Raw genomic sequence first — 27,302 nt, forward strand, 5'->3', positions numbered from 1 at the left:
TATGTGAGAGTAAGGTTAATGAAGAAGTAAAGCAAATGTGAGCTTTTCAAATCCAGGATCAGTCTCACGTAGGGCAAGAAGAATGACAGTAGCGACTACAGCTAGTCCTCCATTTATGACCACAACTGGGGCCAGAATTTCTGTCGTAAGTCATTGCGGTCATAAGTTGACTCACCATGTGACCAGACCCAACTTTAAAACCATTCTTATGATGGTCGCTAAGCAAATCCAGCTTCCCCAGTGGATGTTTTTCGCTGGAAACCGCAAATCATGATCACATGACTGCAGGATGCTGCAACCGGTTGTACAGTAAATGTGAGCTGGTTGCCAAGTGCCTGAATTGCAATCATGTGATCATGGGGGTGGTATGATGGTTGTAAGTGTGAGTACAGGTCATAAAGCACTTTTTCCGAGGCTGTCATAACTTTGAACCATTGTTAAATGAACGGTCATAAGTTGAGGACTATCTGTAAGCTCATTTTCAAAGCAGTCATGCATGATGCTTTGAGTGCTTCTGGCCATGCGTTTGCTATGTAATTGTACTCCACCCATAGAGGAGATTCTGTCATCTTCCATTTGAAATCTTGCCTTATTTTCCTATCACTTTCCCCCATTTTTTATCTTAGTTTTAAAAATGTGCTATGGGAGTGTGGGGCATCAAATTATCTGCATGAGGCTATTTGCCCTGGGATACTGGCTGCCTGGAAGCACCCTGAGCATCAATGCTCTGGAAAGCAGCTAGAGATCTGGAAAGGATCTTTCAAGAGCAGGTGAACCAACACAATCTAGAGCATGCAGGAAAGGGAAGGTAACACCATACCAATGGGCAAGGGGCATCCAGCCCGTCCAGCCCTGGTAACCCCGGCTCACCCTTCTCGCCTTTAAAACCTCGGAGTCCCTGTTCATGAAATCAACCGCTAGAATTACTTTAGTCAGAGTAGATGATCCGCATTTTCTGGATGGAGAAACTCTGTAAACAATTATATGCCAAATGCACTCAGTTTATATATCCCGTGTATTTATGTACCATGGTGAAGAAAGAGAAATAACTTTTTGTTTTCTGGAATGACTGGAATGTATTGCTTAATTGTAAAAAGTCAGAAGAAGTCTTAGAGATATGTCTTCCTTCTGGATATAGGAGGTAAAGAGTTAATTGTAAAGGTTTCTACAAAGTGGCCCATCTTCGAAATTAATCTTCAGAGAGCTTTAGAAGACTGGGAGTGGGGGATTAAACAGACCATTAATGGAATAGTTCCATATGAAGGACATTCTCCTTTTCTTCACACCATGATCAGTTTGTTTTCTACTGGGATCATAAGCTGAGTGCCTGGCATCGTTATCAACCACAAGTTGTTTTCAATTACATCATTTAATCACCAGTGATGGGAAAAAAGAAGGTGCTTTAGATTCCCGTTTGATCTCGGCAGATTCACCTGATGGCTGCCACATCAAGTGACGGCGTGAACACACTGCAGATCGGATTGTCGTGCAGAACTTTCATACTGTCTTCCACACAACACTTCCACACGACACAATTTGCCTGGCACAGCTAACGTGTTCAGACAAGGGATCAAGTTGGCAGATGACCTGGACCTAACTTTAAAGAAGCGGGTGAAGAAGCATTAAGGTTTTCTACTTCTTCAAAATCCAGTTGCTTCCAAAACTTCATATTTCGTCTCACACCCAGCAGTAAATGAACGAAAATCTAATATTGTAATGCGATATACTACGATTGTCTTTACTCCTTCTTTTTTCCCCAGCGGCTTAGTTTAAAACAATACATCTGATAAAACAAAACATACCAATGGACAGGGTGCATCTAATCCAGGCGCTCCTTGGTCTCCCTTATCCCCTTTAGGCCCCCTAGAGCCTTTCTTGCCCCTTTCCCCCTGCGAATAATAGTTTATTAAAAAAAATTACATAAACGGACCATCTAATCCACGGCTGAATTACAGAAACAAAATATAAGAATAATCACTTCAAAGGCTTGATTCTTTAAGCTTTTGCAGGAAACAGTTTTGCACGGACACGGGTGAATTTTACTTTTGCATTGAAATGAGTGCATTTTACGCCATGGTTAAAATTTCGAATTAGAAGAATTAAAAGGATTTTGTTCTTCCACATCCATCAGTCAGGCAGCAAGAGGGAGGCCAAGATGTTCCCAAGTCACGCCATGGGAAACAACAGTTTCTCCTGCTTGTTCAGTGGTCATTTCCTTAAGTTTGGTGGAAAGTTCTGATCTCAGGAGGACCTAAAGACTTAATAAATGATTTTATTTCATGGAAATCATTGCTCTCTTTTTTTTTTTTCCTGTTCATTCCACTTTTCCTGATGGTCAGTGATAAACACAAACCAACCCTAAAGATATGTTCATAGGTTTTCTTCTCTCCCAGGAGATGTTCTGCAAAAGCTAGAACTTCTAAGATACTTTTGTTAAAGATGGTTTTACTTCCAATGGGCCATATATCTAGCCGGATTCTTTGAAATCCTATGAACAAGAATGAGACTCCATGGGAGCTAGCAGTGATCACACAATACTGCTGTCGCTGGGCATTTCCTCCCCTGTGTCAAACATGCACAGATATGCCCCAGCAACCTCCTTTTACATAACACTGCCTTCGTCTGCCTCTTGTTTTCCCTCCTATTCCAAAACATTTGCTTTGGATACAATCTGACATGCTTTACTCTCCATTATGTTGATGGTCTAGTCAGATAAACCATAGGAGATGGAATCAGCCTACCGCCTACTGGCCAACTGAAGCTGGTGTGGGCATACTCCCCCTCCTCCAGTCCATGAGAACCCCCATTGGATTGTGCATCCCTCTCATACCTAATAACTATTATTCGGGCTACTTTGAAATACAGATTTAGCACTCTTTCAGAAGAGCGCTAAACCCATGTTAAAAATAGCCTAACTTAACAATAGTGAGGATTGTTCACCTGTCAAGTGTTAATAGCCCAAGGGTTGCATGGTGGGGGAGTCTCCCTGCTGCTGCATCACACAACTCCCCCACTTGTCTTTTTGCTGTTACAATAGGTACAGGGAGTGGTTGGTTAGTGAAGCAGAAGGAAGATTCCTACCACCCCCCACTGGTTGGGGTGCAGGGGCTGTGCAGTGTCATGCATGCCCAGGCCTGCAACTAGGGTCTCTGTCACCCAGGGCAAACATGGATTCTGCACCCATTTTGGCACCCCCCCCAGTGCGGCGCCTGGGGCACATGCCCTGGTTGCCCCCACCCCCCAGTTGCGGCCCTGTGCATGTCTCCCTCCTGTCCTGTATAGCCCCCTGAATTTCTGAAAGGGTAGGAAAACTCATGTGCAGTAACAGGTGCTGGACCAGGGGTTGGCTGGTACAATGCTAACACTCTCTCCCACTTCACTGTACCATCCCCCCAAAGCACCTGTCACCTGTTAGTCAGGCTATTGTTGGGCTCCACCATGCAAAACCCAGAATGAAAATCCCCTTCTATCCATCCGATCAAACTTGCCTCTTCCTCATCCCAGCTTCATCTCATACTAAGGGCAGTGATTGGTGGATACTTTCTCACCACCTGGTGAGTTTTTTGGGGGAAGGGAGGAAAACAGAGTTAGAGGATCCACCAATCCCTTTCCTTAACATGTCCTGCATATACTAAATAAGAACACTACTTTTGCCAGCACCTTGCTTGTGGCATGGTGGAGATTGGCAAAGGGGGCAGCAAATATTATGTAGGTATAATTGCCTGCTGGCACAAGGATGGGTGGATTGTCCTTTAACTGAGCCTGGAGCAGTAGCCCACAGTCTAATTTTGCATATGCGCCATAGGCAGAATGTAATTGAACACATCAACTATTTATATTTAGTTCTGTTGGGTTTTTTTTTAACATCATCTTTTCAAGAAGAAATGTAAAAGGTATTTTAAAAGGTGACTTGCTTCCTGAAAAGAATACCAGCTAATGTCAATGCTGAATTGTTATTTTAAAAAGCTTAAAATATCACATTTTAAACTGATAGGCAGTCAGGGCCTATTGTGATTTTGATTTTATAGGAGACATAAGGTAGCAAAGCAATTTAAAGCTGTTGTGTCCTATTTAACTTCTTAAAGTTGAACCTCAATGGGATAAAAATAGAGGCTGTGGGCCTGATGCCAACTTCCTGTTTAAAGCTGCAAAATCACCTTGAATGCCTCTGAGGTCAGTCTATTTTGAACAGAGCCACATCAAGCCAAGGACCAATATTCAGTGAGAGAACAATATTCCCTTTCTGGACCAATTTAGAATGTCAGTAACATATGCAAGTTTTGATACGTGCTCATGGATATAAAAGGTAAGTGGGATTGCCAGGAAGGAAATTTCATTTAGTATTTGGTATAAGGATTAGATGACAACATAAAATTAGGTTGAAATAGATTTCCCCACTCTTTTTTTTTTTTTTAATTTTGGGGGGGAGAAATGAATGGGATTGAAACATTAAGCTGGCAGGAGGAAAAAAAAATGGATGGGAAAGGAGAGGTCACCCAGGATCAAACGCTGGCATGGAGGAAGGATAATCCAGGAGAAAATGCAGAATGGGTTGCGCAGGAAGAGGAAGAAGGACTCAGGAGAAAAGGCAGAAGAGCAGGAAGGGATAAGAGGGACAAAGGTGGACCTGTAGAAGCAAGGAAAAGACACACGCGCAAACACACATGTAGACAGGGGAAAAAAAAGAACACATTGAAATCACAAATTCCACTTGAACAGATAGCTTTCGCATTGATATTTTTTCAGTTGGTTTGCTCCAAGAACATTCTGCTCTCCCTAGCTCTTATTATATGTACCACACAGTCTCGACTCCGTTGCATTAAGAGGTTACCAGATCCTTCAGCGGTAAGTCCCAAAACAGCGGAGTGGAGCTGCAGAAAAGAAATGACTAGCTTGCGAGTGAGCAGATTTCTGGGTCAGAATTAGACTGGCTACTACAGTAGGTCTCTAGAAAACAGGAGTTGAGAGGGGACTCTTAAAAGATGCTCAGGAATGAGGTACTGAGCCCTGTTCTTCCCACAGCTCTTTTCTGGTTCTTCCTGGTTGCTTTCTTCCCAGTAGGATTGAAAGGAAACCACCATGCAGAAGGGGAGGAAGGACCAGAGTCAAATGAAGGGGCCAGAGCTTGCATTTTTCACCAGCCTTTCATGCAGCTTTCACAGATACTGAACTGGGTCCAGCATAATCAGCGTAGAATTAGGCTACCCCTACATTTTATCTGAGGAAAATATCTGCATCTCTGAGAAGCTACTGATAGCCTTTTCTTGTCAGATACCGCTGTGTACCAGACATCAGGCTTTTTAGCAACTTTTTCACATCAACATGTGAAAAAGACTAGGAACATGTTTCATTATTGAAGACTAAGGGACTATTTCTGCAGTAATTGGTCGTGGCATGGTAGATGTCTGCTCTAATTCAAATCCTTCTGTCTCATTATTTTGCAAACACACCACTCACAGGCTACAGTATGAAATTTTGGATTTTTGCTCCTAGTAAATGGTTCTTGCATTTTTTTTTTTTTTTTTTGCATTATGAGCCACAGCTAAGACAAGTCTAATTTCTCCCAGTGGCTTATTCTAATCAAAAAGTTTATCTGATTTTACCAAATGTCTCATTAGTCAACCAACTTGTTGGAACAAAATCCAAGCCTTTAGGTAACAAAGACTGGACATTGTATGTCCAAATTCTTTACAAATTTAAAACCAACAAAAAAAATATCAGGGTTTTGCTAAGTTACTTAGTGTCCTGATAATAAAGGTTGTATTTATATCTAGAGGAAATTACGGAACATAACTAGAAGTAGAATGATTAATATGTGACATCAACCTTGGGGTCATGATGAACAGAGGCATGTTCTATGTCTAATTAGCAACCAAATATTTGTTGCAAGTTAATTTTAACTATGAAATTTATTTGAAATGTTTTTTTTAACTAAACAGTATTGTCATCAAAAACTTGTGCAGCTTCCTAATAGGATGTTCTTATCTTTTCTATGCCATAAAAAATTAATCATTCCACCATTTCTTAAAGACAAAAGTATGCAAACAAGCTTAATTGAAGACTTACCCGATTTCCCTTTTCACCCGGAGAGCCTTGAAAGCCCTACAAAATATTTTTACAACTTTGAAAAAGTTATGTCACTTCAAGATATGCAGAATTAGGGTGATAATCAGGTTGCCCCCAACCTGGAATTGTTGTGGAGGTCCAGAAAGCATACCCTGTTATAACCTATATTTTTCCAAGTATTACAACCTACTACACTTCAGTATATAAAACTTAATTTTGATTTCTCACATTGGGGGTTTATCTGCATGAACATTTTTTGCATCCCTGAGTTTAAATAAAAGCAGACTGGCAAGTATAATGTTCACTTTTGAGCCTTACAATTTTTCAGCAACATAGCAGAAGATTTTTATTGTTTCTGCTTGTGGAGAGAACATTTAAAGCCTCTAGCACTTTCAAAAAAGACACGCCAGCAGGATGTAATTGATGCAAAATGAAAAATTGTCAGAGAGGAACACTGGGTCTCTACTTACGGGAAGTCCTGCTGGTCCTATCGGTCCTGTAGAACCAGGATCTCCCTTATTTCCCTGAAATAGAATTAGGAAGACAGAAATAATTCTGGATTGTAGACATAGTACTTAGACTTAGTACTGCAGCCACAGTGATGTCTCTTCATCAGGGAATGTCCAACCATGCATAAATTAATTTTTAATAACTGTGAGCTTGACTAACTGGAGCTAGGTGGAAAACAGCAGCCCAGGAATTGGGGCAACTGTAATGGTTCTGAACATAAGTACCAGGATGCCTGTGCCTCTGGGAGGTCATACAAAAAGCTCCTTTTAGTTCCTCCTCACAAGCTTTCTCCTGTCTGAGCTATCTGATTTAGATGTGTGTGGGAGAGAGAGAAACCTTTTTGGTGTTGCTGCATAATACAGTTGTGAGTCAGATGTCCTTGCTGTTTGGACTGCAAATCAACAAATTATTTAACAGTAAATCTTACCCTGTCCCCTGCCCACTGCTGTTTTATAGGAATAACCGCCTTTCAGTCGTAAAACAAAAGCACATCTCCAGTTTCATTCTGTAAAGATTTTTCTACCTTGCCTGTGCTCATAGTTCAAGGCAGTTTAAGAAACCTGGTAAAATAAAAAAGATGAACCTGTGCAAAGGGCCTCTGGCCACAGCTGCCATCTGCTCTTTGAGCAGAAGCTGTGAGTTCAGAAGAATCCCCAAGCTGTGCACCAGTCTCAAATGGGGAAGTGCTACCCATCCAAGACCAAGGATGGGAACATCCCCAACCCTGGGAGGCCAAAGAGCCACAGCCACTCAGCCTTTTCAGGATTGAGTCAAAGTTTGTTCTGCCCCACCCAGACCCGAACATCCTCCAGACTCTGGGTCAGTACATTGTCAGCTTCACCTGCATAACCCAGGGTTAAGAAGTACAGCTGGATTATCATCAGCACACTGAGGTAATATCTCTGGCTACAGCTGTCATCTAAAGAATTAAACTGGGTCCAGAATAACTTGTGCGTGATAAGCCTGTGTTTTAGAAGCATCATTCCATGCAGCCTAGGCTAAAACACAATTTCTTGAGCATCTCTGTTCTTATCTGGATTTTCAATTTATTATTTCCTCTAGCACATTACTGACTCCATACGTTGCCTCAGAACATGCACAGCTATGTAGTGAAAAAGAAACAACAGTGGATATCAGCTGCTGATTGGTGGGTTTGAAAACCCTAATCACCTAATGTCTTCACTTTCTTATTTCTGCTTTTATTATTTCACATCATGCCAGCTACCATGAGCTTGCAGACAGCATATTTCAATCGTTATTCAATAAACAGAAAAGGGGATGGGGTGTCAACAGGATGTGGCCCTCAAATTCAAGATGGCAGCTATGATGATGCAATCAAAGCTCCATTTGTTTTTATGTGTGACACACAGAAAAGTAGGAGGAGCTTTGATTGCATCATCATAGCTGCCATCTTGAATTTTGTTTTACCATACCCTATGGGCACCCCTGAAATGGTAACAGAAAGGCACTAATTTAACATTCCTATTACTAGTCAATTCTGGTAATTATAAGGATTATACAGGATCATCATTTAAACATGACATTCATGTCCAATCTAAAATGTGCCCATTGTACCTGAATTCTAAGTCACTTGATTATAAAAGATTGCTTACCCTCTCTCCTTTCGGTCCTGCTGGTCCTGGAACCCCAATTGGTCCTGGAGTACCCTGAATTTTTTGGTAAAAATAAATTGATGAAGCCAATTATTCAAACATATTTCAAGCAAGACAAGACTATGGTTCCTCAAGAGAAGAAGAAGAACTAAGAAAAGGACTTAATTACAGATGGTATTCACTTAAAACACTACAGCTTTTAGAGTTGAGGAAGATAACAGTATTACATTATATATAAAAGTAGGATCCTTATCTGAGTGATTAAGGGTATAGATAACAAATGAAATGAAACATTTTAATACCTTTAGCTTCGATCACCAACAAAGCTAAATCAGTAGAAAAATGAAGGCAATCACCAATGATAGTTTAAACCATTTAAAGAGAAGCTGAGTTGGGGTGGGGGGCAAGTAAAATTTGAATCACTTTTTTTCCTAAGGAATTCATCATGCAGATTGACAGATAACCATACCACAAGCAGTAATCCAAGTTTGGTCTAGTGGTTAAGGCACCAGGCTAGAAACCAGGAGACTGTGAGTTCTAGTACTGCCTTAGGCATGACAGCCGGCTGGGTGATCTTGGGCCAGTCCCTCTCTTTCAGCCCAACTCACCTCACAGGGTTGTTGTTGTGGGGAAAATAGGAGGAGGTATGTACTAGGTATGTTGATGAAGATTCTCAGTCATCCAGGTGGAATCGTCTGTAGGTTGAGTCATGGCAACTGGATTTCTTTCTTTTTGGTAGAAGCGTTGCTGCTTGTCCAAGCTGCTTCTTTAGTCTGGGCAAAGGTTGCTAAGGGGACCCCATATATGTCTTCCAGGGTGGCTGCATTGTTCCTACACCTGAAAGGCTGTTAATTGTGCCATGACTGAAGAAGCTGCTTGGACAAGCAGTGAAACATTTCTACCAAAAAGAAAGAAATCCAGTTGCCATGACTCAACCTACAGACGGGTACTAGGTATGTTCCCCACCTTGAATTATTTATAGAAAATAATAAAGGCAGGATAAAAAATCTATCTTATCTATCTACACACACACACACAGAGAGAGAGAGAACTGACAACATGAGGAGGACTCATTCATGTTTAACCCTTACATTCACCAGGTGCTATTTATGCACCACTTCACTAAAGCAGGAAAGAGGGAACACCCAATGGAAATGCTCTATTTCTAGCTCACAGGCACTTTCTTTTTTTATAGTCAAGTATTCTTAAAATTAAATTGGATTTTGGTAAGTTAATCAACTGCGCAATCACACTTTGATCCATCTTCTAGATCAGTTTGTAAAATCAGAGTAATTAAGATTTCCCTGGTTGTTTCGCTTCAAACTGGGAATATTCAACTGGGAATAGTGAATGTTTAAACACTCTCCTAGTAAACTGAATCTTCTTATTAACTACTGTTGGCCTCTCTGATTTCAATGAGAATGTTACCTAGGTTCCTCTGTTGAAATAAATAATGCTTCACTTTGGTGGGATTTTTCTTTTCCTTGTTTTCCAATTATATTCATGGATGTGCAGTATAGATTCTGGCAAGGAAGGAATGTCTTGAAAGAGAGTTGACATGCACTGAGTCTAGAGTTACACTTAAACTCTGACCCTGCAGCAGCACTGTTGCTTTGATATGCAAGCCATTCCCAGGGCATTCCCACTCTGTTTTTCAGGAATGGGATTTTTCAGAAACTCACTACTGCTGGCTGAGTGCAAAATGGGTGGAAGGAGGAGTCAGCCTCCCTCCACTTCAAAGCCAAAGGGCAAGAGATGTACTGTAGGCAATGTGCCTGTTCCTTTCAAAACAGAGGCATGGAAGAAGGTGGGAAAAACTGGTTTCTTAGGATTGCAGAGCAAGCAGGATCCTTGTTTGCTTGCAAAATATTAGCCCTGATTTGCTGTCACTGCTACACGAATGCTAGCATCATGTCCAGTACCAGACCTGGGGTATAATTGCATATGGTGCAGCTCTAGATCTTAAAGAATACCCTCAAATACTGTAACATAGCCTGCAGCTGGATAGTGGGCAGGGCAAGAGGCTCAGAAGAGACCCTTCCTAGTTTCTCAGGCTGTAAAGGAAAACGGGGTAGGGGGTGGTGGGAGAAATGTACTTTCAGACTTCCAAGACTGATGTCAGATGTCAGCCTTACTAGGTAGACCAGACAGGAAACAACCAGATGAGCTAATTCTAATTTATTGTAAGGCTACATTAGCAGAATCTTGCAGGTCTGAACGTACTGTACATACTGCAGGCTATGCTGTCTTTTATCTGACCGTTCCCTCAGCAGCGTCTCTTGGCCCAGTCTCCCACGGTCTTTCCCACATACCATTACAAATACTATGCATTGTAGCACACTATTCTCCAGTTGTTTTGCACTGGAGGCTTTCAAATTAGCAAGCCTGGAGCCGTTTCAGTGAAACCACTTAAAAGAAAAGTGGTTCAGGCAAGGCCATACTTTCTTTACCTTCACTTAATAGAACCAGGAATTTCAAGAATAAGAGACTTGCATATTTGGGGTAGGTAACCAATCAGCTGAGATACCTTTACATTCAGGATTATATAATAGTAAATGTAACTTAACAGTATATTCTGTCCACCCCTCCCCCCAGCTCCTTTCCAAATAAGTTCTGCAAAAGTCCTTGTATTAAAGAAAGAACAAATGCATTCGTTTACAGAAGACTGATATATAAATCATCAGTTGTATACAATTATTTTGTGATTTCAGAGAAACTGAAATTATAGGGACTATGTGAACTAGTATGAAACCTGATAGAAATAATTGTCCATTTCCAAGAACTTGGAAATCCTTTGGAGAAAAAAATGGATCCGTCTTTTGGAACGAAATTCTGATTAATAATAAAAAATGAGTTTTTAACTCAAGACGGGTATTTTGAGACAGTTAACCCCATCAACACAGTCAATAATTCCAATATATTTTAGCAATATACAGTTTCTAATGCCTCATGCATATCCTGCATTTTACCATCTTTTGCACAAACAAGATACTTTCATTATCATTTATGATCTAAAGGGTAAAGGAAGGAAGATGAGGAAGGAAGCCCATATTTTTCTCCAGTGGTGTTGGCTGTTCTTCAGCTCAGATAATTTTCATATCTACCATATGCCTGTGAGCAAGTGGAGCATGAAGAGCCATTAGAGAATAATTGGTTGTGTGAACCTGGCTAAAAACAGACTAAAGTCAAGAGTCCTGAAACAGCAGCCACTGTTAAGCCACTAGCCATAATTCACACACCATTCACTGACTAGAACTCAAGATCATTGTCCACTTCAGATAGAGATGAAACTGAGGTGACTTGCAGAGGTAGGACATCCAAGTTTGACATCTGGCAAAGCAAGATGGGTGTGGCTTTTACTTCCAAGAGTCCTGTCTATCTACAAAGAGCACCCAAGCTTTAATGAGATCAGAACAAGAATCTTGAAATGAAAGAGCAGTGGAATTCCTTTCACCCATACAACTCATATTCAAGGCATTCCCTTGGACCAAACAAATGGGTGGAGATGCTTTAGGCAAGATTTTAATGGGAAGGAAAAAAGAAGACAATGGACAGTTGACAATATGACAACAGAGGTACATAACATGTACAACGACTACATGCAAAGGTTTCACTTGTATTTTACACGATATGGTTTCAAATAAATAAAGAGGCCAATTATCCCAAATCTTTGGAACCACGTGGACATGTAAGGATGTGAAACGCTGCTTTACTGTTGTTTAGCATCAAAATGCAGTTACTTCCCTTGCTCTACTCTAGGTTGTGGTAGTTTTTGAAAGACAGTGATACAAATATGATTGTGGCAGGACAAAGGAGACAAATCACAGCATCAGGGAATAGGAATGTAGGGTATTGGAGAAATGGAACTCACCGGTGGGCCAGGCCTGCCGTCTAAACCTGAAGCGCCCTGGACAGACAGGGAAGGGTTAACAAAACAAAAGGCAAGAAGGAAGGGGTGAGGAGGGGAAACAAGAGGTGAGTGAAGCCGTGACCAGACAAACATGTGCTAACCATAAAACAAAACTTAGCTCTCAAGGACAGGTGATGGCACTTACAAGGAAACTGACAAAAAAACAGACACTGAATGTAACATAAGCTGATGGCTTTAGCAGGACTGTGAGGATGCACACTTCGATAAATACTTTAGCAGGCAGAGGAACAACAACGCCTAGGCTTTACTTTCTCATCCTGAGCAGAACTGAAAACATTCCTGCGGTGGCAAAAGTGCACCGGCCGGCAGTAGGAGTGAATTCTCTTGGACATTCTTTAGAAAACGAAAACATTTCCTTTGAACATGTTAGTGTAGGCTCAGAATCTTCTCAAACAGAAAAAGGAATCCAACAGTGACTGCAACGGACATAACAAAACATTACATCCAAGACATTATAGCCGTGCTCCAATGGTTAATTTAAGTGATAGGGGAGGGTTAAAACTTACTCTGCAATCCCTACTCAGAGCATAAAATTGTAATCATGCCTCCCACAGTAAGAGAGTGAAGGAGCTGTGTACTGCTGTTGGCATTATCAGCTTCAGGAGAGTGTTTATAGTAAAAGCAGGGCTGTATGAAGATGTCTTTTTTGGCCTATATTGGAAAGACCAGAGCACAACTGCCATTTCATTAACTGCTGGAGCAACGTTTTAAGCCTCCCCACTTGCGTCATTCACAGCTACAGTACCCACATCATGTACTTGGATTTCCTATGCAGTCTGATGATCGTACGGATGCTTAAACTGCTTCCATCTGAATTCAGTGGGATATAAAAGTATTGTACCTGTATTGGCTTCATGTCTTCAATACAAGAGCATGGAAAGGAAACATTTAGCATCTTCTTTATCGTTACTTTCTCCATCACACATCACTTTCACAAGCTACTGAGTATACATATTGGCAATCCAAGTAGATATCAAACTTGTAACAGAAAACTAGCATACGTTCTATTCTGATGGAGATGCTAATGAATTCAGGGTTTGACCAACACCAGTCATTTTCTTCTCCAGAAATCATGACCTTTTACCAGTGAAGTGTTACAGTGTTTGAAAAGATGCTCAACCCCCCGAATGATGAAAATGCTATATGAGCCTAGCCAGATTATAGAATAAACTGGTTATTTTCATAATTAGAAAATAAAAAGTAAGGAAACTGACATGTAAAAATGAGGCTAGGGGTTAAAATTTTAGGAGGCAAATTTTTGGCGTTGCTTTTTTGGTGATGGAAATTTTTACAACTTCAGATATATTTAAATACCAAACAATATCTCATAATGGGCCACTTTCATCCAGACACATTGAATGGAGTTCCAGTGAAGATTGGGATGAGAGAGTACAGTCCAGTGTGCTTCCTACTAGGCAATGCAACTGCTTTTTAAAGCATTTTAAAGCATTTTTGAAAACAACAAAAACCATGAAACATGAGAGAATAAAAGAGTAAAACACAATAGTAGAAATCAAGTAAGTAAACATGGGATCTAAAGTGTCTTGCAGGTTACAATTTTTCAATATTCTTCGTTACTTATAAATTTATGGCATACATCATTTTTTAAAAGACTGTCTAAAAGTTGCCATTAAGCTTCAACGTAAAAATACCTGGATAATGCAATATAAATCACTAACCAGAATTATAGGCTATAACTATAGGCAAATTGGGTCAACACTAGGAGTCTAATTTCTTATAAAGTTGAAGTATAAAGTCTAAACATAGAAAACCCCAAATTGAGGATGAAGTACAAATCCACTTTCTTTCCTTTTCTTACATTCAGAGATTTGGGAAATTAATAAATATAGAAAGGGAATTTAAGAGAGCTTTCAGACTAGACTTATTAAGAAATAAAATATACTTACAAAAATATTTCAGCTGATATTTACCCACAAATCCCCAAGTGTTCCATAGGAAAAATGGTACTAAAACTACTGGGACTTGGCTTAGGAAAGGAATTTTTGAATAAACACATTTTTTTTTCATTCTGAATAACTACAGCTACGGAATCACAGTAACCTATTAAATGATTTAGCTTGAATATTGGCTTTTGCATAGAATGATCAAAAAGATTGGATATTCTTTCAATAAGCACTGTTTACAGTTGTGAATCATTGAGTAACTCAAGAATCTCAAATTGCATTGTTCTTACTGGAGAGATTATTAAGTTATCCAAGCATCAATAGTTGCTAGGAGAAGTGAACAGATCTGAAAAGTAGGACGAAGTTGAAGTACTATCTCTGTTCAAGATGCTTTAAGAAATACATGAATGTTAGATCAAAATAGCAATAATCAACCTTACATAAATAAATTGATAGAAAGTGGATTTTACAAGCAGAAAAATAATCCCAGACGTTTGATTTACAAAAAGTAGGATGCTTCTATTACAAGATGCCATGCATCCATTTTCATGTGAATTGGAGGAAGGTGTGTGTGTGTGTGTCTGTGTGTAACTCTTACATAAAGTTCTTTATGTCATTTGCTGTAACCTTCTCCTTTTACCATTGTTCTTTCCAAATGAGATTTTTTCCCCATTTATAGATTTTTACAGAGAGTCCAGACAACAGCACAGTACATTTGCAATCTACGTTTCTGGTTTTTCAAGGAATAATCAAGGCCCGTCTCCTTAGCTTGAGTTTTTAAATATTTCTGTTTTTTATCTATCATTGCCTTTATAAGTTTTATTTATTGCACACTGCCTTGTTTAATGTTTCTGGAAAGAAAGTATAAGAATTTTTCAGTATGCAAGCATGTGAAAACAATATTGTGTTGCCACATGGCATTCTTGGAAGTCCTTGAACAGAAAATTACTCTTCAACGTGTGTCTGCAAAGGGAACACTATCAAGTTTTTAGAATGTTAGAAGAAATTAGGAAGAAGGCATCTCTCAGATAAAGCTTTTAAAGTAAGCACAATTTACTTGCTCCTGGTCCAATCTGGTAGGTTTCCAGTCAGAATTTTAGAAGAAAATTCAAACCAAAAATTTATCAGATAAATGGAGAAGACTTATGGGTTAGTAAATCAAGGTAAGGGAAATAACTTGGATAAGAAGAATTATTCATCTATCCATCCATCCATCCACATTTCTAAAACTGCCCAATTTATCAATGATTCTCCTTTCCCTCAGTTGTTTACTTCTGAATAAAAATAAAAGAAGAAGGAGAAGCTAATGCCAGGCTGACTATGGTTCCATTCAGAAAACTGTCATTGCCAGCAAAAAAGGAAGGCCTTTCCTCTCCCTTTTCTCTGAATGGTGCAAGAATTCAGAATTTTTTTTTATGTGATGGAGAAGAGAAGGATAACGTCTCTCCATCTTCTTTAAATAGAACTTTCCTTTTCCCCAAGAACCAGAATTCATTAAAATTTGGGTTCCAGGCCACCAAAGATCCCTCCTTTTCCACTTTCAGTCATTCCTTGATGAATGGGGATGAAATCAAAGAAGAACATTAATTTTGCCCAGCATGAGATAAAACAGACACACAGCTTGTCCATTTCAATTGTAAATGTCTTCCAAGGAACCCACCCCAATAGTCCGGGAATATACAGTAATTCTGCAGTTTTTTAGTCTAAGAAAAAGACACACCTTAGCTCCATGATGCAACCATGCATGCTTGGAACTAAGGTGAAAATCCATTGGTGCTGTGTAGGAAGCACCCTTGAAATCCAAATAACCTCCTAGTTCTAGAATGATGCTACAAATTTTTGGGAGAAGGGAAGTGTGGTAGCTATGAAGAATTGGAAAAAAGTGAGAGAACAATGCTATTTCCCAGTAGCTATATTGCATCCATTGTGTGAATGGCTCATTCGGAGATATTAATTTATTTAAATAACTTATATGGCCACCCAGCTCACAACAATGACTCTGGGTGGTAGACAAGTATTAAAACCCAACAATTAATACCCGCTCCCCCAACCCCCAGGGCTAGACTTTCTGAAATGCAGCCAAATAATGATTTATTTATTTATTTATTTATTTATTAATTATTCAAATTTAATTACTGCCCATCTCCCCCAAAAGTATGCTTTGGCTGTCAGTGGAAGAATAATGATAGGACCACTTCTTCTGGAAACATCCTATGGTAATTGAGTGCCCTAGAGAAACAGCAACTGTCATATTTCGTCTTTCTTAACAGCGCTAGTTTCCCTACTTTGGTGCCATTTTCCTGAATACGTTTCTTTCTTGCCACTTAGCAACATTACTTCTAACTGAGGTCTAAGTGTTCCTAAGTAGGGTATTAATGTGCTGAGTACTTACATAAGGTATTATCAAACTGCACTATAACTCAGTATATGTTGCTTGCCCTCCTTATGCTTATGAATCCCAGTTTAGGAAACAAATATCCTAGAATATTATGTGACATCTGATATCAATTGTGCTTTCCTAGAACTATTTCTGTTTCCGTTTTGCTTTCCATTCCCTCCCCCCACTTCCAGGAGAAGTAGAAGAGGATAGAAAGAAATCCTTCATTATCTTCCTACTGTCTGCCCTTCCTTACTGGCTGTTACTGACATGGCCTTGTGACTGTAAGAAAAGTGGATATTCCAGCTCTGACTGCCTCTTACAATGTTCTCTAGAGCAACCACTCGAACTCCAGTGGTTGAGTTCACCAATACAGGTGGTCCTTGCTTAATGACCACTCGTTCAGCGACCGTTCGAACTTGTAACAACGCTGAACGTTTGGTACTTACAGCTGGTCAAAGAAATTCTGGCTGTCGCAGCATCCCTGCAGTCACATGATCGTAATCCTGGTGCTTGGTGCCTGACTCGCAATTATGACATCACAGCATCCTGCAATCACATGGTCACCATTTGCAACCTTCTTTGTCAGCTTCCTACAAGCAAAGTCAATGGGGAAGCCAGAAGGAAGTCACAAATGGTGATCATGTCCTCACTTAATGACAGTGTGGGATTCACTTAATGTCGGTAACTGGGAAGTGCTGGAATTACTTGTAGCAGACCAAGATACAGTCTGGGCTTGCAAAAGAATCGACAAAGTGCCTTCTTGCTGTGAGCAAAGTATAAAAAAACTTTGTGTGGGGAAACGAGCTGAATGAAGTCATGAATTAATCCATGTTAGATAGGAAATGGAGTATTTCTGGATAGGAGTTTTCATACTCAGATAGGGAATCCAAACTAAATATCAATTCATGAACTTGGGAAGAAAACTGTACCAGATATTTCCTTTACATTGCTGCCAGTCTTCCCCTCTTCCACATTTTTATAAATAAATGAATTCTGTAAGTTATTTCTTTTAGTCCTTGCATACCTCAGCATCTGAACTAGCATTTGAAACTTTTTGTTGTTGTTATGATTATGATTAAAATAATGTTAAAATCCTAAGAGGCAGTTTTCTCCTTGTCAGCATTACCCAAACAATGAAAATCTGGAGGAATTTCCTCTGATTTCTCAAATCCAAGATATCATTATAGATTCATATGCTTCTCTGGGCGATATCTGAAATATTCTCTTTCATGAGTAATTGTGTTAATTGTTGTTTCTTGTCATGATTTCCCTTGCTTTCTAGATACTTACGGGCAACCCCAGAGGACCTCGGTCTCCCTTCTCTCCTTGGACACCCTTTTCACCTTTCATTCCATCAATGCCTGCTTCTCCCTGAAAGAAAAATACATCAGAAAAAAAGAAATCCTTCCCTGGAATGTTTCTAAACAGGAGTTAATTACAGAAAAAAGTACTTGGTAACATCCAAAAACATTTATATAGCAATGACAAGATGACATTTTGCTAACTTTACTAGTGACCGCAAAAAGAGAAACTTCAAGTCCTTCATGAAAAAATATTGGAAGATAACTCAGTCTCCCAACAGAATGGATGGAAAGTGAACAGAAGGAAAGAAGATGTGGAAGCTGTTGGGAACACAGAGTATGGAGTTATGCCCATGTGACACATGAAAAAGGGTGCTTGGTGGAATATTGATGTGAAAAGGCCATGGATGAGAAAAAAGGTGCATAAGACAATGATTGCTGCAAAAAAAGAGGGATGAGAAATGAAGAAAGACACTACATAATGTCTACATTGAAAAAAGGAAGTTGCAAAGAATGTAGACAGAGTAGCTGGCTGGGGAATTCTGGGAGTTGGAGTCCACACGTCTTAAAGTCGCTGAGGTCAAGAAACACTGCTGTAGTCTAAACACAATTGCAAAGTTTCATGAATGAAGAGGGGCAATTGTCTGACAAATCTCTTCTGGAAACCCTAACCCTTTGTCGGTGTATAGCTGCCAGCGCTCCAGCAGATGAAGATTAAGAATACTAGGACTGTACAAAACACTACTGTACTACTGCAGTTACCAATGCTCTGACATGGGGGATTGACACATAATAGATATTAAGGGTTTAGATGCTTTATATCCTTACACATGCTATGCAGGGATACAAAAGGTGAAAGGTCCCTGGTGCAAGCACCAAGTCATGTCTAACCCTTTGGGGGAACGCCACTTTCACAACACGATGCAGGGATATCTCAGGGATGGACAATCCATGGCATTGTGGGCATTGCTGAACATCAGCCCTCAACAACCTTAGGAAGTTTGGCCAATGATAAGAGGTACTGAGACATGTACTTCAGTCACTTTTAGAGAGTCACAGGTTGATTATTCCTGCTCCAAACTGTGTGAAGCCAATAACTTTCCTTTCAGAGCAGCACATTCTCTAAGCTGCCTAAATTAGTTCAATTTGATTACTCATCATTCTTACCTTAGGTCCTGGTAGGCCTTGAAGACCCTACATTTGGAATTAAAAAAACAAGTCGATATAATATTCTTTCAGTTTAAAGTTCTAGCAGTACAAAGACACCCAGCTTTTCTCTACTACAGTGGTTCTTAGACTGTTTGACCCAATTATCCCTTTTCCAAGTCTTAATGTGCTTACCTCCACCAAAAAACCCAAACTCAGTTGCTTTACACAAGTGTCTTGGCAGCGGCCGTCCCAGATTGGATCTTCAACTCACAAACAAGCAATTACAAATTGCTCCATTACCCTCAGGATATGCCCAAATTACTCCCAGTTTAAGAACCTCTGCTCTACAGGTAGTCCTCGCTTAACAATAATTGGGACTGAAAAACCCATCACTAAGCGGTGTGGTTGTTGAACTTTATGTCACGTGACCATGCCACTTAGCAACAGCAGCTCTGGCAGTCTCGGTTGCCATCATTAAACGAGGACTGCATGGGTCATTAAGAGAGGACCACACGTGACTGCCACGTCCAACTTCCTGCCAGCTTCCCCACTGACTTTGTTTGTGGGAAGCCAGCAGGGAAGGTCACCAATTGCAATTATGTGACTGCAGGATGCTGCAATGGTCAGAAATGTGGGCTGGTTACTGAGTGCCCAGATTGCAATCACATGACCACAGGGCACTGCGACGGCTGCGACTATGAGGACCAGTATCACTCATTCAGTGCTGTCGTAAGTTCAAAGGGTTGCTGAACAAGTGGTCGTTAAACGAGGACTACCTCTACTGGCTAGCTAACATTTTGAGTCCTAATAAATGACAGTTACAGGAAACGTCTGCATTGTCATTGCTTGCATACCCACTCTTTATGGTCCAATCCATGGGAAAGAACTTGTCCCAGTAATAATATGTACAGTGCTTTTGGGGTTTTTTTTTTCATAAAACTTTATTAAATTTCAACAAGAGATAAAATATAAAACAAAAAACAAAAAACAAAAGAAAAGAGTTGAGAAGAAATCTTTTGTTGATTGACCGTTATCAACAAATCATTTGAAGGCATCTGCATATATCAAATAAAGCAGGGAATGTTCATTGTGATTTCTTTAATTCACATATATTGGTTCTCTACTTAACATTGTGCAGTCTGGAATTTTGTGGAGCTAAACCTTTCGGTGGCTGCCCCTTTCTTTTTATATTCTGCATGCTTATAGGCAGGACCCCCACCAATGCTCCTGGATCCTGTAGTGGTGCAGGCAGTCATGGGTGTGCAGGGCCGCAACTAGGTGGGGCAAGCGGGGTATGTGCCCCAGGCACTGTGCTGGGGAGGAGCCAAAATGAGCACTGGGGGGGGGCACCAAAATGGGCACGGAATCCATGTTTGCCCCAGGTGACAGAGACCCTAGTTGAGGGCCTGCAGGTGTGCCTCATTATGTCCACATGACCTCACTGCTCTGCCTGCTGCACTGGCTCCCAGTTAGTTTCTGAGTGCAATTCCAGTTACTGGGGATAGTATCGTCTACAAAGCCATTCATGGCATAGAGCCTGGATAACTTGAGAGACCACCTGTCTCCAGTTATTTCTGCTCATCTGCTACAATCAGGCATAGTGAGTGCGCTTCCAGTCCCATCAATTAAGCAGTATTATATTGCGGGACCCAGGAAGTGTGCCTTCTTGTCATGGCTCCTGCCTTCTGGAATGATAGCCCACCCCCCTGAGATCCAGATGGATTCCACTCTGGTGACATTCAGGAAGCTGTTGAAGACCTGGCTATTCCTTGTTAAAAGCTACAATGGATAGACCACACTGAGAATGTTGTACTTCTTGTGATAACCAGTTTTTGGTCCTTGAAAAGCCAGTAACTTGATTTAGCTCAATGTATTTGGTGGAGGATTCCTCCAAAATAAAGAGATGGTATTATGGAATACTTTAGAAAGGGAAAAATATTTATAGTCCATATTACAGAAAAGACTTACTGGGGTTCCAGGTGGACCTTGAGGCCCTGGTGGACCAGTTACCTAAAACCCAACATAGAAAAGCAAATGTCATTTTTATAACAAATCACCTTCATGGTCAGTAAATAAACGCAGTGGCCTGACCCCTTCCTCAAAAATAATTAGGTAGGAATTAAACCTATCATTGTGAAAGTAGTACTTAGGAAGAAGAGATGAAGAAAAACAAGCCATGGGTAGGGAAGGGAGGAGTTCCTCTAATGTTCTAAAAGATGACTTGTGGTTGGATCACTTACTGAGGCCCCAGTATCTCCTTTTTCTCCAGGTTCCCCCTTTTCTCCCTGTAAATACAACAATATTGTAATAAAAAAGAGCATCCATATAAGATGCCAAGTCATTATAATTGTGACATTTCAAGTTGGCTAAAAGTTCAGATGAAGAGACCTTGAAGAAGTAAATAAACATGCAATCATCAGGATGCTTCTGGAATACCACTAAATGTCTCACTGGCTACTACAATTAACTAGCATTCTATCTAATTTGAGCAATGTCTTTAAACTGTAATCTATATATAGAAACGAAGTACCGAAGTTGAAATTTTGAAAAGAAATCCTGCAACGATCTCCTTCCAAACCTGCTTTACCCCAGGGAGATGCTTGCATATACCCCATCTACTTTTTGTCCCTCCTTGACAATTGTTCTGAACTTGTTGCTCACAACCTGACAGTCATGAGAAGTCTCTGGATCAAGCAAGAGCATGAAGCTGTGTAGGGGAATGGGTCTTTGGAGACTCTGGTCTTGGCAGATCCCAGTTCAAAGGGATCCAGCCACAAACTTGCTGAGCGGCCTTAAGTGGCCATCTGAACTTCAGCTGAGGAAGAAAGCTCAAGGCATGTCATTTTGCTCAAGGCATATTACTTTAATCTGCTGAATGATTTGCACTAGTAGGCTTTCTTGATGGTGGTGGCAGTTTTTTAGAAAAGTTGTTTGATGTGCTTACAGTAAAACCCGGAAGTCCAATTGGGCCGATGAGACCTGGAGGTCCAGGCATCCCTTGGTCACCTTTAACTCCAGTTAGGCCATCAAGACCCTACAGGGGAAGAAAGATTTAATTTGGAATTGTGCAATGGGAAAGATACTTTAATTGCTTGGTTTTTTTTCAAATGGGAGTAATATTTGTATCCAAGCACAGCCATTGAGGCACATGGGATCCTATGTGAAAAAGTCAGTCTCTAACAGTCTCTAGTTTAAAAGCACATTAGATGCAAAGCAAGCAATACTTGAAAAGAACCCAAAATGTACCACGGAATCCTTGATTCAATAGCCACAGAAGCTATGGAAAGAAAGAATATAATTCAAAAGTGTGTCAGTCTGCGTGTTTGCAAATGTAGGTCTAAAATGTTGGAGTTAGAAATGTTTCAATAGCCTTCTTTATAGACTTGCATGGGGTCACCCAAAGTAGTGTGTACTTTCCCCAGTAGCACTTCTCAATTTTAGCTAATGCTGTGATCAGCTAAGTCCTAGAACAGGCTTTCTTCCTCTATGATGTCCTGTGATAAGGAAAAAGACAGAAGAAATGGTAGGGAAAACACTTAAAATGCAGACTTGAAATGATGTAGAAAGACTTCTTTTTTTCCCACCTTCATCTTGACTTAAACAAAGGGCTTTTTGTTTTTTTATTGGAGCCTTCAGCTGCTTGTCTTCCATGCATAAGCTGGTTAGAAGTCAAGCTGGTTTAAGATATTCCTTTCTGGGTTTCAACCCCTTCCTCCACTTGGAACACAGTGATGGCCAGGAGCTCTGTCTGGACTGGGGTTAGTGTGGTTCCTGACTGGTGGATTCCCCTGCTTCTTTTCCCTTCTCACCCAGGCCAGGAAAGTAAATGACCTTTCCATTTCTGGACATGTCTTTGGAGGATTGATGAAAAAAGAAAGGGCAAGAGTTTTGCAGTCCTTCCTGCCACTTGGGCTAGAAGGGAAACTTAGCAGAACTCTGGTCAATTTGACCAGTTGAAAGCAAAATAACAAAAACAGTCAGCATTTCACTGTTCTGCTGCTGAACCTAACGAACAGACAAGACAGACAGACAGGTCCACCCTTTCGCGCCAGGGAGCCCAGCAGCAGACTGTTGAGGGCAGAGAGCAGGAATGAAGGGCGCCTGCCAAGCCACACATCAGGCAGGTAGAATGGAGGCATCTGTGTAGGCCAGAATGAAGTGCAATAGGTGGACTGGATGCCCTGCTGCTCGCTCCATCTGAAAACATTACTTTTCAGATGGAGCGAGAGCACCTGAATGGAGATCAGGGGCAGGCTGAGAATGATGTGACCTGCTCCTGCCCTCCCCAAACACTTGAGGTCTGTCCTCATGCTGGGGCAAGCAGGAAGTATGGATCATCCCAAACACTCTACAGAGTGTAAACTCTGTAAGTTATGATACCAAATGGAGCATGATAATCCCACACTCAACAACTACCTAAATATAGGCTAAGTGCATCACTTTTCAAAAGGAACCCAACAAACGTTACTCTTCTTTTATGGAAACAAACTCAAGAATGCCATTGTACAGCAACTCCAGCTTCAGAAAGGAGAGCTACCTCTTTGAGAATTTAATACTGTAGTTCTTCCTCTTGTTATCTGCTGCAGGTCATCTCACCAGGCATGCTGCACATATTTCTCATACCTAGCCCCTTACCTTTTCTCCATCGCGTCCTGGAAGACCTGGCAAGCCAATTTCACCCTGAAGTAGAAACACCAATGGAAAGGGAAAACGTCAAGCGCCTTTTTTTTTCTTTTTTCTTTTATGAAGCTTGGAACTTTGCAAAAGAGATGTGAATATAGAACAAGTACTCTTAGCAAAAAAATGTTATTTGAAGCTTGACAAATAAAGAGTGAACAGTTATGTTTAAGAGATCGAGATCATGGACCAAATTAGCACTAAAAGTTGAATTATAACCCTAAGATTCTCAGGTTCTAAGTATGAAAATGATGCTTGTTCTTTGGGCCTCCAAGTTGCTCTTGAATCTATATTGTTAACAGGATACAGTAGTGTCAGCTGTTACCCAAATATCTGTGGCAATTTGAAAATGCTCACTATGCATAGGAAAAGGAGGCAATCACACTCATTTTACACCCTTCTTCTCTCCCTGTTGTGGGGTGGGGTTGTCTGTTGTAATCTTATAAGCCGCCCATAGTCCCTTGTGTGAGATGGGTGGCTATATCAATCATATATATAAATAATAAATTACAAGAGGATGGGTGGTCAGCAGGACCAAAGCGAAACATCTACTGCATTGAGAAATCTTCAAGTAGCAAATTGGCAATTCCATTTGCACCAAAAAGGCTCTCATAGGGTTTTCACCGTAGTGCATTTTACAGTGGGATTCAACTCAAGATTATGATTATCCACATTTTGAACTGGCAGAGAAGACAAACAGTATATTCCTCTGCCTCTGTTTAATTTTCATCATATTTATCCCATTTTTAATTAATGGGATGGAAAGGACTTTCTCTTTGCTGACTGTTATGAATCACAAAGACTGATGGAGTTACCTTCTGTCCAGGTGGTCCACGTGGCCCTGCAATCCCTGGAAGACCAGGAGGTCCCTGACAGAGGAAAAACTTATCATTTAAAAGTATCTAAATATAACTACTTATTTCCCATTCTTTAAAAAAATAGTCAGTGTCCTTATTTGGATTAATGAACTAATTTATCTACCAGTCCAAATTAAGCATCAGATGAGTCTTTAAAATGCTAATGTTGGTCAAACTGGCTGGTAATTATGGAAACTGTCATCCAACATATTCATAAAGCACCAAGTGGGGGAAATTCAGGATGTATGCCTGATTTCCTACTCTGCTTCCATTGGCTAGAGTATTAATGAATTATGGAAGCAAGCTTTGTATATGGAGATGGCCACCTGAATTGTAAAGAGGACCTGTTGTTTCCTCCCCCACAAACTATTTCCTCCTGGGCTGCCTCTCTGACATTCCCTTCCAAGGCAGTTACAGAGTGATGTGGATATAGGACCATAACCTGATGCTTTGTTCCCTCTAATAGGAAACAAAGGTCCTGCACATATCCTTTTGGTAACTAGAGCCACACTTGCTTTTTGAGAGGGGAAGGCTTAAATGGCAGTGCTATATCCCACTGAGAGGAAAGAAGACAGCTAACAATAGGTACCTCTCCCAGGTTCTTGTGGTGGGATGAAATTCTGAGATGAAGAACAATGAAATCTTATACATCTAACCCATAATTATAGAAAAGGATGAGTTCTCTATTTATCCAAGTGTGGCATTCTATAATACATCTGCCAGTATCAGTAGGCTCATCCTCCTATTTAATTGACTTTTTATTAAGAACCACAGCTCATACAAAAGAATATTAACTCACCATGAGGGCCAAAGTTCGTATCTCCTGAATGAAAGAAGAATAACTGTGTGGCATACATCAACTATAGCTATCCTTGTATCTGTCTATCACAGATGCTACAGAGCTATAGATAGATATGATTCAAATGATTTCAAGTAATAATATGGTTTCAGACAATCAACCTGCCAGTTAATGTATAGGTGTCTTTCCATCTGCAACCTCCTTGCCTTCTAAAACCTTTTTCAGAGGATTAGGGTTTACTTTGGAATTCTGTAAGAAGTAATGCAATTTGCTAGTGCCATTCAGTCTGTAACAATAGTCTAGATCCATAGAGGTGATGCCACCATCTTCATCTATGGGTCTAGAATAGTATAAATGAAGTATGTGCTTTAATCATATGCTGCAGTACAATCTGCATGAAACCCCCAATTATTCTTCATGTAATAGGAAAGAGAAGAAGAGAATGAAGGAAAGAAAAGAAGAGGATGACCAGCAACAAGGAGGATGGATTCAGTTACAGTGGCAACGAGTCACCATTGGGAGACCTGAAAGAATAGGTTAGGTATAGATCGTCATGGAGAAAATCGATCTGTCTGGTTGCTAGGAGTCTAAAATGACTTGATGTTACATAATTAATCGATCAATAGAAAATTGCAACAATTAATAAAAAGGTTCACAGAAGCATTATCATGATAATCTGGTATATCTGTTACTTCCTTACCTGTAAAGCTTCATTGATATTACCATTGTAGTCTACCGTTTCACTCTTCCCTGGTTCACCCTTGGGGCCCTAAATGAAAGTATATATGGTTAGGAACTGGAGTTCTGGACTAATACATATTTCTAAACTGTGTCTGGGCCTGCGGCTGAAATCTATTCTGTGAGGAAACTGCCAAAACTGTTGTCACACACAAAATAGCTGGGTTTATAAATCCTGCTTTGCCACAGTGCATTTGGTTGGATTTTGTTGGACTGTGATATATAAATTCAGCACATATAATACAGGAATGGTAGCTTAGTAGCTAGGAAATATTTAGGAGAATTTTAATACTTTTTGTTTATATATATATAGAGAGAGAGAGAGAGAAAGAGAGAGAGGGAGGGAGGGAGGGAGACTATCAAGCTATCGTATAATAAGTTTTCATCATACTAAATACTTAGGGTATTTATTTATTTATCTATTTAAAATAATCTATACTGGGAACAAACTTCTTTGAAGGAGATTTTTCAAAGGAGTTTTCAATCCAAAAAGAAGAGCACCAGGGATGTGTCCTATTGCCACCACCTTTTCAACATCTATGAAGAAATATCTGATGAATTAAGCACTGTAACAGAAGTCTCAAGAGGAAACCGTATGAAAGCAAATGGTTTAAGATATGCAGATGATACTGTCTCCTGGCAGAAAAAAAAAGGGAACCAGAAGCTTCCAACTGAGGAAACAAAAACAAGTGAAAAATAAGAGTTATGTTTTAATACAAAAAATTGTAAGCTGACAGTCATCTCAAGGAAAAGAAGATCCTCCAAAAATTACAAAAAATTTAATGATGCCCCTTTTCAGCAAGACAGGAATTTTGCCTATTTTGCATACAATAGCTGGTGAAATAAGAGGTGAATAAAAATTGCCAGAAATTTAAACATGAAGAACATCTGTTCTCAAGGGGAATGGATACTAAGAAGAAGAATGATCAAATGCTATATTTGATCAATTTTCCTTTATAACTGTAAAACATCAACAATATCCAAGGAAGCTGAGAACTGGCTGAAAGCCTTTGAAACTTTGAAGGACAATCTCGAGAATCCCTTGGAGTGACAAAAGATGAAATCTTGAAGTCCTTGAGGTGGCAGGAGAAAAGAGCTCTTATAAAGACCATGAAACAACAACAACAGCAACAACAACAACTCTCTGAGATATTTGGATCATATTCTCAGATGCAACTCTATATAAAGGACCCTACTAGAGGGAACAATAGAAGGAAAAAGAAGCAGGGGAAGACAAAGAGACACTTGGAACAGCAGTAGATATAACCGGGTTGGTCTAAATTATTAAGAATCTGCAAGAGTGGCACAGAGGCAGACCCTGTGAAGACCCATGGTCACCAACCTCCTTGAAGGAGAAGACACATGAACTGAAGTGAA

The 27,302-nt window shown here is 40.2% G+C and overlaps 1 protein-coding gene across 1 annotated transcript in view; it reads right to left on the minus strand.

Annotated features, from left to right (window-relative positions):
* COL13A1 (collagen type XIII alpha 1 chain) overlaps positions 1-27,302 on the minus strand; it is a 67,698-nt gene that overhangs the window by 4,849 nt on the left and 35,547 nt on the right. Inside the window, exons 15-28 of the mRNA XM_063307840.1 lie at positions 25,888-25,956; positions 25,188-25,211; positions 24,347-24,400; positions 23,490-23,534; positions 21,799-21,888; positions 21,095-21,139; positions 20,823-20,864; positions 18,873-18,899; positions 17,695-17,775; positions 12,061-12,096; positions 8,190-8,243; positions 6,537-6,590; positions 6,067-6,102; positions 1,803-1,889 (exon numbers count right to left, since the gene is read on the minus strand). Of these exons, the coding sequence (XP_063163910.1) occupies positions 1,803-1,889; positions 6,067-6,102; positions 6,537-6,590; positions 8,190-8,243; positions 12,061-12,096; positions 17,695-17,775; positions 18,873-18,899; positions 20,823-20,864; positions 21,095-21,139; positions 21,799-21,888; positions 23,490-23,534; positions 24,347-24,400; positions 25,188-25,211; positions 25,888-25,956 (744 nt within the window). The remainder of the gene's footprint in view (positions 1-1,802; positions 1,890-6,066; positions 6,103-6,536; positions 6,591-8,189; positions 8,244-12,060; positions 12,097-17,694; positions 17,776-18,872; positions 18,900-20,822; positions 20,865-21,094; positions 21,140-21,798; positions 21,889-23,489; positions 23,535-24,346; positions 24,401-25,187; positions 25,212-25,887; positions 25,957-27,302) is intronic.

Source organism: Candoia aspera, chromosome 6, assembly GCF_035149785.1.
Source record: "Candoia aspera isolate rCanAsp1 chromosome 6, rCanAsp1.hap2, whole genome shotgun sequence".
In the NCBI taxonomy this organism is placed as follows: domain Eukaryota; kingdom Metazoa; phylum Chordata; class Lepidosauria; order Squamata; family Boidae; genus Candoia; species Candoia aspera.